At 33.5% G+C, this 14110-nt stretch overlaps 1 protein-coding gene across 3 annotated transcripts in view; it reads right to left on the reverse strand.

The window, feature by feature from the left end:
- The window catches only part of Marf (Mitochondrial assembly regulatory factor), a 71361-nt gene that overhangs the window by 49025 nt on the left and 8226 nt on the right, over positions 1-14110 (reverse strand). For 2 of the 3 annotated variants that reach the window (XM_081739623.1, XM_081739626.1), the window contains exon 2: positions 2613-2832. In XM_081739623.1, the coding sequence (XP_081595749.1) occupies positions 2613-2811 (199 nt within the window). In that variant the 5' untranslated portion in view covers positions 2812-2832. Of the gene's footprint in view, positions 1-2612; positions 2833-9750; positions 9795-14110 lie in introns of all 3 variants that reach the window. The other variant, XM_081739625.1, reaches the window with a different exon arrangement.

The raw sequence follows: 14110 nt of genomic DNA on the forward strand, positions 1-14110 counted from the left end.
TATACGTCGTGGTGAAAATTAACCGAAAGTTTTTAACAAATCGATGATCACGTAGTATATTAAAATGTCATTTTCTTTAACAATATTTCAATCTTTCTTATGTTTCTTTTGACCTTCCAGGTTGTCATATTGCGTAGTCTTTGTAGTACTTCATAAACACTAGGTTACAAGAAGTTAGGTTGCGAAACAGAACAGTGAAGAAGGTCATCAACCCTACTCCAGACTTAAGAACTTCCTCTAGAAAGTCAACAGATTAAGTTACGTGTTCCCAATTTTGGAAAATAGAATTTGTTCACAATTAAACATAACTAAATCTGAATTCTTACTAAATATAGTATCTACTTGTAGAAATAACAGAACAATGAAAGATCACTGGAACAAGTAATATTATTTGTATGCACATTTCTGAAGTTCTCATGTTTCTTGTAAAATGACGACCAAAGTTAAACGTTATCCTGCAGAATCAACCGATACCAAACAATATAGGCACACATCACTAATCAGATTTTTTTCTATCGTCTCTTTCTTTCTATCACTATGATCCATACTCATTACAAAGAGGTAACGTTTATTTTGTCTGTGTGTCTATTTTCTTCTGCTGAATGTAAGATTCTTAAATAAAATATTTTGAGAAAAAGCAAAAAATTCCAATGGGAGAATATCTACCTATTTCTTATATTGAGTTCGAAACATAATATGATTGCTTTGTTATATTATCCTGATTTTTTTTTTTTTTTTTTTTTTTTTCAAAACGGAATTTATTTATGTCACTTCTACTGCAAGGCGTGAAAAAATTCTATCTTTTCCATCAAAACAATGCATATTTAGATAATGAGTTATACGCGTTCCACAGAGACATTTTCATCTCTATTATTTTCCACACTTGGAACCATCAAATCTTCACCTGTTTCCATTATTGTAGTGATGTTTAGAACAAAACACACTAGTGGCAAATTATAAGTAAGCTGAATACATCGAATTCCAGAAGGGCTGAAAGAAATCTTGAAGGTTCAAACTTCGCAGAAACAAATTCTCGTTAACACATCTCATCCTGTGGCAACCAATCCAATCATGGTTATTAGCAACCATCCCAAGGATAAAAATTGTTTGTGGTGTTTCACCTGTTCTTGTCCCCTTGATTTTCATTTATAAGATCTAAACTATTCGTCTTAAAGCAATGGAATCTGTGAGAAGAATGGTACGTTGACGTGAGCGATTCTGTTGTTAAATACCGACTAAACGAACATGTGCTTTCACTCTGAATTTTTGGCCCTGCAGAATGACAATGAACGCCGAACACGCAGAAAAGTCCTCGTTCGAAAATCGTGTCATTTCCAAAGGATTTGGCCATCCGGACCGCCTGTCAACCTCACGCGATTTTTTCCTATATGTCATACTGAAATGGAAGGTCTATCGCAAGAAGCCATGAACTATTCGGGATACTATATTCGGCGAGATTTGGTGCCGTAACTCATGATATGTTGCGGCTACTTTCTGTAGTATGGCGAGACGAGGCACTGATGCTAACGGGATCCACTTCCAACACTTGCTATGACGTTACCTTGTTTTTAATACATCATGATTATGTCCATACCAATACATTATAACCAATAGTTTCCTTTAATTTTTATAAGCGACAGTCAGGCGCCAAAAGCGAGTGAGCAACCTATATTTATATTGTCTTTCCACTCCCTAGACTCCTAGGACTTTTCTTGTAATATTTGATCACAGTCAATTTGATACAATTTGTCCTTTCTGACAGTTGCTTTCCTTTGTTTTTCCTTCCTGCACGTGGTCATAACAATCAGGCAAAAAGAAATGTTTCTATGGCAACAGCACGTTCAGCCAATTATAGTGGCTTATTTCTCTCGCGCTACAATAGTAAATATTCCACCCTTTCCGCACGTCGCCAATTTGAATATAAACAAATGCACATTGTTTTAGTCGAATGTAAACTTGAGCAGTGAACCTGCCGATTATTGAGAGCATTCCTTTTAGTTCTCTTTTGTATCTTTTAATTTTATAAAACTGAGATTTAATTGCAGTGAATAATTTCGTGTTTCAATACCCGACACAAAAGCTGGCAACACATCATTGAGCACCAGGTGCGCGCAGTAAGCTATCAAAAAGGACAAGTAATATCAATTGCAATATAATACTCGGTTATGTGGATACATTTTCGAGCTCCACGTTATGTATCTCTTTTCATTCATCCATCTATTCGTGAAAAGGGGAGTTTGGTATTTAAAAAAAAAAAAAAAAAATCAAGATAAAATAAGATCGGGCGCTGGGATCACATCGATGTGCAGTTCTTAACCTATCTACATACGTATAATTAGCTTAAGCCTACAAGTATTAAAAATTTTATCATTTCTAACACTTTGTACAGTAAAACCCCTTCAAGATGGACACCATTTTGCTGAAACAGAAGAAAACCATTTTATTTATTAGTCATTTTTTTCTCCTCTTACATAACCCCTATCTTGAACTTTTGTAAAAAGGAATCCTTTCTTTTGGTCACCTAACCCTCTTAAACAAGTGTCTATCTTGGAGGGTTTATACTGTACTTTAAATACAATATAATCACAATTACAAAAAAAAAGACTTCTTACTATTTAAATAGGACACACTATCCTTCACATAGTCTTCGATCTCAACAAAGATATCATTGATCTTCTTCTTGGCTTTCACAAATATCTGCAGAGGAGAGGAATCACGGAAGTTCCGAGAATCAACCCCCAAAAGGGAAGGTCTCACATTAGGGCCATCCCCCGCCATCAAAGAGAAAGTGCGACTTACATAGGCAGCCATTGTTCAGGGTCATGCAGGCAACTGAAACAAAAGGGAACACAAACAAAAAAAACTAAAATAATATATTTACTAAGCGTGAACATTTACGTACTATCACATACACACACACACACACACACAAACAATCTATTCTTCCTACAAAAAAATAAGACAAAAAGTGAAAAGTTCAAGTGCACTTTACGAACTAGTTTAAAATTTTCTTTTACCAATTTGAATGAATGATTTACTTCAATGTACATGGTAATTATCTCAGGATATTCATGATGGTAATTATCTCAAGATACCATGATAATGTCCTGAAGAACTGAAGTATGTTCTCTCAATTAATGGAGATAATGAGAAATAGAGAACTGTAACCAAGGCGAATAACTAATACATTCATACAAAGAGAATACAGGGATGATATATCATGAAACAAATGTAAAACTTGAAAAATTAATGTTTTAGCTTCATCATAAAGAGGTACCACGTCAGAATTTACACTTGTCATGATGACAAATGTAGAGAGAATTCAATAACAAATAGGCTGTGTCCTGCTTCTTTTCGAAACATTCCTTTACAATCTTAAGCACGAAAAAGATAATATCAAAGTTTGTATTCTTGATTACAAGGTATAGACTACTATTACAAAAAAAAAAAAAAAAAAAAAAAAAAAAAAAAAACTAATTATATTACTTTCAGGATAACGGTAGCATAAAGTGATATAGTAATAATATGCTCATTTCAAGTTCAATCACAAGTAGCATTTTACTGCTGCACAAATATTGCATGGTTTTCATCTAGAAGTGAAAACTGGAAAAAATGAAAATGTCAGAAAAACTGCAACACAAAGTAATTTAATCTAACACTAGAAAATATATAGGAAGTACTGAAATTTTGTAGAGAAGAAAAGCCTACATTGTAGATGTACTAATGTTAATACAATTTTTTTAAAAGTTATTTTTTCATATACGACAACTAAGTTAATAGCCTTCTACATGTTTAATATTTGATCTCGTGTTAAATATTGTTACATATTCAACGCAAAACGAAGTATGAAAGCAATTGCTCTCACACAAATTTGCAGTACAACACTTCCATGTGACGTCACTTGTAAACAACGAAATTAGTTTGCAATTTTCCCGTCTGCACAAATGTATCAAACGCATAATAAACAAGAATTTTAGGAAAACTAAAAATGCATCAAAAGACTGCGATCTTGGTCAATAATTAGCTTTTGAATCAGGGACTACAAAATTTTTGAACGGCCCCTAAATCGAGTTTTCGTATTTTCTACGAAATAAGCACATCATACTGAGTTAAGTGATAGTTTGGGTTTGGCTACACTACACTATATTTTGATCCAAAAAATACAAGGGAATGAGTAACATTTTATTATCTGATTCATACCATCAATGGAACATAAATAATAACGTCTGAATGGCAACATTTGCTCTTAAATATAAACGCATAAATGCAACTGGGAGTTTTATATAAGAAAAGTGTAATATATATTCAATAGTTTCCACTGAGAAATATAAATGCAAGTAAGTTTGGTTTTCCTTGGACGTATATTACTTTATATTAATTACTGGCGTTTCAGAAGAATTTTCTCTCTTTCAACTGTTCCGCTCCAAACTGTTTGTTTGTTTGTAGATGGTAAGTGGGAGAAATAGCCTATTACAGATTATATCAAATTCTCTATAGGTGCACATTCAAGTTGAAAAAATGAAATGAAATGAAATCTTAGGCTAAAGGAGACGGTGATGATGAGAGATGAGTGAAATGGTGGAATGAAGAAAGTGGGAGGAAACGGGAGAACCCCGAGAAAACCCACGAGCACGGTGTTTGTCCACCACAAAGTCCACTTGGCGGGGGCTGGGATCGAACCCGGGACCCCAAGCACCAGAGGTGAACGCTCTACCACTGAGCCACCGCGCCCCCCACATTCAAGTTGAAGTTTAGCATTTTAGCATTTTATGAAACTACAATTTATGGTAGAATTCGAACTACCGTAATGATTTCAATGCTCCGTCATCGGAAATCGATCACGATACTGTACAAAAAGTGTATACGAGCCAGCCACTAGACCTCTTGCTCCGAACTGAAAAAGACAAGTTTTGAAAGTCATCAATTAAAACAAAATAATATGCGCGAATGGAAAATCAAATCCATGTTCATCTACATTATGTAATATTTTTTATTGCAACACTGCACTGACGACGAAGATTGTTTTGAATATAAAAGTTGACAGGAATATTTTTAAAAGGTTTAGTGCATTAGCTACGTTGTTATCTCTTGCAAACAATAATTATTTCATCTTGTATCCCACCTACTTTATTTCTGATTTGAGGAGTTCATAATATCACCTTGACCTCCGATTACATGCTTTATTTTGAGATGTGTGTTACTGCTCTATACTTGTTACAAGTGTAAAATAGCACTACTTAACAAGGTTTTCAGACAAAGTATTTATACAATTCTAAGCTAGGTTACTAGTCACAACAAAACATTTATTCTCAAAGTATTATATAACATGCATTAAATATATTTCATTCAATTTCTAGGGGTTATCATATATACACACACATTTAACAATCAAACACACTTTTTCTCTTCTACATATCTACAAAGGTTAAAAAAAAATGGCTTTAAGAAACATGCTGGTTGTTTAGTATATTCACTAAAACTGACTCATATACATACATTAAATTAAACAAAATGTCATATTATGCTTAGTAATGTTTCTGTTATTTTAATTAAAGTGTTCTGTTTAAATAAATCAGGTATGTTATATGGAAGTGTAAAGGAAATCACTTACTAAAAAAGGCACATTCTGTACATATATAACAACAATAGTAATTCAGTTTCGATATGTTCAAAAATTGAATTTCTTCACCAATTTTGAAGATGGAAATCTATGAATCACTTCACTCATCATTGGATAGAATTATGCATGAATGGAAAAAAATCTCAATATACATTTTACAGTAGAATACATAGTTCAATGTGCCAAGTCTCAAATTTTAGGTAGGAAGGGCACGGTGTCTCAGCGGTAAAGCGTTTACCTCTGGTGCGTGGGGTCCCTGGTTTGATCCCCGGATAAGTAAGTTTGTGGTGGACAACACTGTGTTCATTGGTTTTTGCTTTAATATAGCCCATTGATTGTAGTCTCCTTCCCCCTCCCTCTCTTTCCTGCCACCATACCCTCTAGCACTACATTCATGAAGCAATTCCTTCTTAGAAAATGTTCCGTTCTTCTTCTTCTTAATGATATCTAAAATTGTTCTTTTCTCCCCTATCATTCTCTGAAACAACACCGTCTCATTTGTTTCACGCTCGATCCAGTTAACTCTCTCCATTCTTCTTCACACCCATATTTCGAAAGCTTCCAGTCGTTTTTCATCACTTTTGGGTAATATCCATGTTTCTGACAATTATAATACAATACTCCACATGAAGCATTTTATGAGTCTTTTTCTCAACTCTTTATTCAAGGTCCCACAAAATAGACTTTTCTTTCTCCATTCCTATCCTTGCTTTTATTTCACGTTCACACTTTATATCCTCACTAATAATAATATCCATGTATCGAAAACTAGTTACCTGTTCTTTCTCCTTTCCTACTTCTACATTTGATTCCGACCGCTTCGTTCCAATCACCATGGCTTTTGTCTTTCTAACATTTATTTTCATCTCATGTTCTTTACAGCCCTTCCCTAAGTTTTCTAACGAGTATATATATAAATTGGACGTTGTATTTCATCTTATATATATAAACGGTAGGGATGTATCGATACCACTTTTTCACCGATACCCATACTGAAGTGGCCGATACTGCCGATACCGATACTTTTGAACACATTTCTTATATATTATCAGGAATTTTCAGAATAATGAAATGATCGACATTATAATAGGGTATACTAGATATAAGGCCAAAACTTGACATACAAAGACAAAAAGCAGAACTTCATATTAGGTTCCACACAAAAAATATATTTCTTTTAAATTTAATCGAGCTCACATAAAATGAATTTAAAAGCAACAAATACTTATATAGTGTAAACTTAATTCTTAGAGTCAGTGATTGATATTTAGAATGTTAATGTACTTTGACAATTACATTGCATTTACTAGTCTGTATTACATACATACAGTAGCGATGATTAGACGTTAAAAGTAGTGGTGGTGGTGGTGGGGGGGGGCAAGACATGATCTGAATATGTGTATATCAATGTTAGTTTTCCTGATTGTTTCTAACACTGTTTGACGAAAGGTTGTATAATTAATAATATACTATTTTTTTCATGTAAAATACCGTATATCGTATTTCATATTTGATTAAGTAAATTGACAAAAGCAACGCAAGTAGGCACCAGCCCCTTGTACTCTTAAACAACGATCTAAAAAGAGATTTGATTCCTTGCTCATGAATAGCTTAAAATTCTGTCTGGAAAATTGTGTGATTTGGCCAGTGGTCACTATTTGGTACCAAAATGTTCACCATCCTCTTAAGTATTGATCAACACCAACATCATCTCTCTATGACTTACCGTTCCCAAGATATTGGCCAAAAAGTTCTGTTTTCGGGAGAATTAAGAAGGCATATCTCGGGAACCGTAAGTCATAGACATATGATATTGGAATTGATCAATACCTAAGAGGATGGTAAATATTTTGTTAACAAGTAGTAATCGGTGACCACTGGTTATTTCTTCATTTTCAATATAATATATATACGGTGATAAAAAGTGACAGCCCAATGTAGCTAATTCAACAGATTCCCTCCCTAATAGGCAGGATTCAAATATGTAAATGTATTATCTATTGAATTTAATCAAATACATTTAATATACAATTTCATACAAATTTCGAGAAAAAAAAAATCTTTTAAAGTTCGTTCTCGCAATGCTCTTTTAGCATTCTCAACTACTACTTTCTTGTTTTCTGTTCAAAGAAAAAAGCCAACGAAAAGGGATTTGCTGCGTCTACGAGAAGGGCATTGTTGTGTCTGCTAGCAAAAAACTTTCACCACCAATTTGTAACTGCGAAATATCATAAATGCTGTCGGTGAAAGAATGAAAAAGATAGAAATTGATTCTTATTATTCTCTTTTTAATCAATATTCCTTACTATTAGAAATAAGAAAAGTCATTTTAGGAATTGTCGATTTCTGTGGAATTAAGGAATAACTTGTGAAAGACTTTTCTTGTTTTCCGAAATGTTCTCTTGATTAGTTTCAAAGTGGCTGACCAATATCGAGATCTCGTAAGAAGAAATGAAAGTACGTTGGATGTATTTGCGCTCCAAAAGGTTAATCTTTGGGCCATTTTCCATGGCAATTAAAACGCAATTCATCCTGAGAAGAACATTCGGACCCAGGAGGAACGGGAATGGGGAATGGCGGAAACTTTATAACGAAGAACTACATAATTTATACCGTTTACCAAACATCGTTAGGATCATCAAATCTAGAAGACTCAGGTGGGCAGGTCATGTAGCCAGAATGGACGAGTGTTGGCACGCTTTCAGTTTTGACTAGGAATACAATCGGAAAATGTCCATTACGAAGACCTAGGCGCAGATGGGAGGACAATATTATAATGGATCTCGCAGAAATAGGAATACAAAGTAGAAACTGGATGCAGTTGGCTAAGGATAGAAGTCAGTGGAGAGGTTTTGTGAACGTGGCACTGAACCTCCGGGTTCCATAGGCCATAGAGTTAGTTAGTTAATACCTTCTAAATATTTTCTTAAACCCCCTCCTTTCCATGCAAAGAACAGATTTTCTGGTAGTGAATTATTTCTCTCGTGTGTTTATTGTTGTTGTATGATTAATTTTAGGGTTTTGAAATATATATGAAGTTACGTTTTTGACTTCACAGGAAAACATCAAATCCTATTAAATCCGTAAAAATTACGTACGTTCTTCATATTCTAATTGTAACCCTTCCTAACTCTGAATTGTATATCAGAATAGCTGTACACGTACGAACTCATAGTATCAGATCCTGAAATCTCTATTGTAGAATCCTCTATTATTATACTAGAAGAATGATATAACCGACACTTTCTTGTATATGAACGAGTCAAATAACTTATTCTTGTGTTCTGCCTGACTCTACAAATAATATTAACAAATCTAAATAGTTTGTAAGGAGCACTGATTTATACATACTGCGCTTTGTAAAGATTTAAAACATCTCAATGAGTAATTCCATACTCGTTTTTCATTGTAGTTTACTTGTGATCATACAGATGAAAATAGTATTGTAAAGTCTGTGGCGTACACAGCAGGAGAGAGGTTCCACGTTTAAAAAGACCTTCCCCCTTGAACAAGATGCAAAAAACATTTACCACATTAAGATACTATACAAAAATCCTCAAATGATAATATGAGCTTGGGAATTTCAACATCTCTCTCCCCATCACATCTTACGTTACTATGTACAGAACTTATCTTTGATGTGTGGTCAAAAGGGTTTAAGTCAAAAATATTCCTTTTTCAGGAAAGCCAAAACAAACTTCAAAAAATCAAAAAGAAAGTGTGCCTTAAGTCATTCTTTTTCTGATTTTTGAAATCTTGGAAATCTGTTTTAGCCTTCCTGAAAAAAGTCCCATTGGCCATGCACTGAAGACATAAATTTGAACTTTACAGAACTGCTACAAATCATTTTAAACTGTTTCCCCCGCTTCAGAATGGGTCAACTTACAACATGCACGTAATTTTTTATTCATTCTCTAATGATCACAAATTCAAACAAGGAATGCATGCATTTCGTAAAACAAAAATTAAAAATGCATGCAAATATGCATCTATATTCTCAAAAGTACATGCAAATGATCTATATTTAATGAAAGGAACTTAATATTTAAGAAAGTACACAAACACGGTTATGGCAAAGGAATGCCCTAATGAGAAACTTCAAAACAATTTATGATGAATATTTAGCACACCTTCTCATTGCGTGGCATGCCGGCGATGATTTCAAGTACATAGCCTGTGAAGAGAAAATGAAATTTAAAGTAATGTCAACAGAGCTTTCATCAGTTCAGCAAAAGATACCTGGATCTGATTTACACATAGAAGAGAAATTTTTGATTTACCGAATGACACTTGTGATGACACATATCGAAGTAAGCAATTTAGGGCTAACTATCGTTGTTAAAAGACAGTACTATTAAAGTTACGCCCTTTAAGCTAAAGAAAATGATAAATGCAAATCCTAAGACAAAAGACTGTCTATATATATACATGATAGTTTCTTCCAACCGCATAAGTCCAGACTGAACAATCAGGGTCTGAACTCGCGAATCTCCATTACTTTATATTACCAATATACCATACTAGCTACTTATATTACCAATATACGAATTACTTCCCCAACGCTCACTATCTCTTTTCTGGATTATATATAGGGTGTTCGAAAACAACACCAAACAAGTCTGGGAAATTAATCCTTACACGAAGACATGAAAGCAAAATGTATTAATATAGCTGCGCACAATGGTGTCATTTCGGAGCAATAGCCCGCAGAAAACTGATCAGAACGATAAAATAAGGAGTTGCGATTCGAGAATGAAATATCGAGCCACTGTCAGGAAGAAAAACAGTTATTATTTTGAGCTTTGATTCCATTAATGAACCAGTAGATATGGAACAGAAGCGGAAATAGAATTAGCCTCGAAGCAAAGAAGGAAATTCCTAACGTCTTCTACAAATGAAAATGGGTAAATCAGGAGCTGAAAATTTGTGGTTTCCATATCCACTCGTATATTAATAGAATCTACGTTCAAAATAACTAATAACCACTATGATCTTTTACCGATCTTTAACCAACATTTTTTCCTTGAGTTATGAATCCTTTTATATTGTTCCGACATATTTTCTGCGGGCTATAATTCATAAATAACGGATATGTGCATTTACCTTGCTCTATCTTTAATAATAGGAAAATAACGTGTATATATTAAAAACTAACCTAAATAATGTTCCATTGTAATGAACTTTTACCCGATATTTCCAGTACGTCCCACCGATATTTTTCTTCGGGACTAACGCTTAAGAACATCTACACTGTTCTTCAAAAGTTTATAACAACCAGTCGTATCAAACTATATACAGTCCTAATAATATTATGGTTAGTATACTAATCCTAAATGCACCTTAATCTATATTGTTTATCAATATCTAGTTTTGTGATCTTCGACGTTTCAAGTCTTCCAACACTCCCTGAGTTTATATCCTTGAATATGTGCAATTCGTCATAATACCAATTTATATACAAATCTAGAACCCTTCTATTTTAAGTATGTCCCTGCTGGTGTTGATGTCGATATGTGTTTTCCCGTAGCTCCCTCGAAAGAGGAGAGACAACTTGCTGTGGCCAAGCTCCTCAATGGTTGGATACGGACAGGATAAGCCTTACCACTTTTCGTGTTCCGTTTTGCCAATTTAACCAAGTATGATTGCATGAGAGAAGGGGAAGGCTTGTAACCCCCCAGAACCGTAGAAGCCTCATCAAACAATAAAGAGAAAAGGCAGGTGAGTAGTCCATAACCCTAACTTAGAACGAAAGAACAACTCATGAATTCATTCTATTTATAGCTATTTCTGTAATTCCTGAATATTATTTGTACTTTGGAGCTTTCAACTCTCCCCTGGAATCTTGGTCACGAAAGATAAAAACAGAAAGAAGAAAAATAGAAACATCACAAAATAAAATAATACGGACCTACCAATGGAAGAGCGGTGCTGGAAAACACTTCAAGTACAGCAAATAAACATCAAATAGTGGTGATGCAAACTCCAATAATGGCTGAGTCGATTAGTGCGCTATTTTGTTCTTTAATGCTATTATTTTTATTGTTAACCCAATGATATGACAATTTTCTAATTACAGCTTTCCATTCGCATTTAACCATCCCTTGTTTAAATTTATTATTTTTTTACTGAATGAATAAATTTTCAAATTTGAGTCTACTTCATTTTTGACCCGCAATAAAATTTTTGAATCTTCTACCTTGTGTTGTGTTTCATTTAAATGTTTTGACAGATCTAACAACGAGTTTTCCGTTTTTTAATTCCTAATATGCTCCTTGACATAGACCTTTTGATTCTCACAACAACTACATTTTATTACATAAAAACCTAAATTTTCAATGGGATCTGTGTAAAAACTCTTAAATTGGATAATGTTCTCTTCTAAGGTTCTGGGGGGTTTCAAAGCTGCACGGAAACCGTATTGTGAATAGATCTTATTCAATGCGGTTGTCAATCTGGAAAAAATATGCAATCCTACCCATTTTATGTCTTTCATGTCGGTTTCAGGTCTATCGCAACGTAAATCCCTTTCAACCTGGTTATACCAATTAATTAATAATGGAACTGGGTACCCATTTATACTGTATAGTTTCAATAAATGGTCAATCTCTATGTGTAAGTGTTTTTAGAGAGGTGTCTCGAATGGCACGTAAAAAGAAATTCTTCCAAATATTTGCTTTGGTACTTGCAGAATGAGCAGATTTATAATGTACGTGCTGTGTACCAGCTCTAGGCTTGTGGTGGACACTAGTAATGAACTTATTGTGATATCTTCTTCTATTGAGATCTATATAAGTAGGTTCATTTTGCTTTTCTTTCTCAACTGTAAATCTCAAATTACCATGGATACAATTCAATTCATTCAGTAAAAAATCTATAGTAATACTATTCATGGCTTTGGATTAATTGTTTTAACAAAAGAGACACTGACCAAAGCTTAAAACTTTACTTTATTTTAAATTATAATTTGTAACTGTTTCGGATATCTAGCATATCCTTCTTCAGACACCCTAACATGTTAAGGAGACGAATCATGGAATTAATTGGGATAAGACGGAAGTATTGGAGATGGAGAAAAGAATGATAATAAGGAAGTGGAAAGAAGCGGATTGGATAAAGAAGGTAGGAAGAGATAAACTGATGAACTGGACAGGGGGCTTACCAATTAATGAATTATGGCAAGGAAGTTTGAATAACACAGAGAAAAAGAATAATAATAATAATAATAATAATAAAGACCCTTACAAGAATCAAAAATGAAGGAACGTGATTAATTGGAAAGTTAACACGAAAACTTATAGGAGTGGCTGAAGGCCTCAGTAAATAAGAAAAATAAATAAATAATTTTTTAAAAAAAGTACAACAATGACTATATATATGTCTGTTAAAAGAATTTAAACTTTTTTTATAACAATGACTATATATATGTAACAACATTTATATATATGTCTGTATTTTCATCAATTTCGATAGTGTCTGAAGAAGGATATGCTAGATATCCGAAACAGTTACAAATTATAATTTAAAATAAAGTAAAGTTTTAAGCTTTGGTCAGTGTCTCTTTTGGTAAAAAATCTAGCTGTGAATTATCCTTATACAAGAAAAGTATGTCGTCCACATATTTATAATAACGTACCGTACCCAGTGTCTGCTTTTTTGGAATCTTATTTTCAACTGAATGCAGTACCAGATTACCCAGCAAAAGTGATAATAGATTTCTCATGACAACTACTAACTTTTTTTTAATGGAGTTCTGAGTTTAACACTAGTAGCATGCAGCACAGTTGCTGAGTACTTAAAACAATAATGAATATTTCTTGCGTTCAGTGTTAAGACATTTCAGTGTACAACAGGAATTCGTTATACTTTTACCAAACTCGTGGTAATCTGAGACAGAACATACTGTTAAAAGTGGAATTGGATTGAACTGATTTGAGCTTTTTTTTTTTTTTTTTTTTTTAATTCCCAAGGCTATTATGAGACATGACCTACTATTTGAAGTAGAATCCTTATAGAAAGTTAAACCAAGGTGGGAAAAAATAATGATTTTTAAAAAAAATCATTTTGTTGATTTTTTCGATTTAAATCGATTTTTTATTAAATAAAATAAAATAAAATAAAATTAAAAAATGTTTCGGTGAGGGGATCAGACCCCTCTAAATACGCCCCTATTATCTGGGAGCAAACAGACAGACACACACACAAAAGAACTTTCATCTTAAATGTCGATGGTTATCTCCCCGTTGGAATTGTTAACGAAAAAAAAAAAAAAAAACTATATTACAAAGAGAAGAAAGCAGGATTATCTAGTTATCCGTTCAAAACGAGATTTTCCCTTTCATCCTGTACTGGACATACTTTTGAGTCTCATTATATTATGATGATTATTATCTTCCACAATCGAAATAACAAAACAGAAACTGAATTTTACTTATATTCACTTAAAATTAATTTATTTCGCAATTTGATTTAAATTAATCCACCCTGAAACAA

The sequence above is a fragment of the Thermobia domestica genome, chromosome 15 (assembly GCF_964235325.1).
Source record: "Thermobia domestica chromosome 15, izTheDome1.hap1.1, whole genome shotgun sequence".
Lineage (NCBI taxonomy): Eukaryota > Metazoa > Arthropoda > Insecta > Zygentoma > Lepismatidae > Thermobia > Thermobia domestica.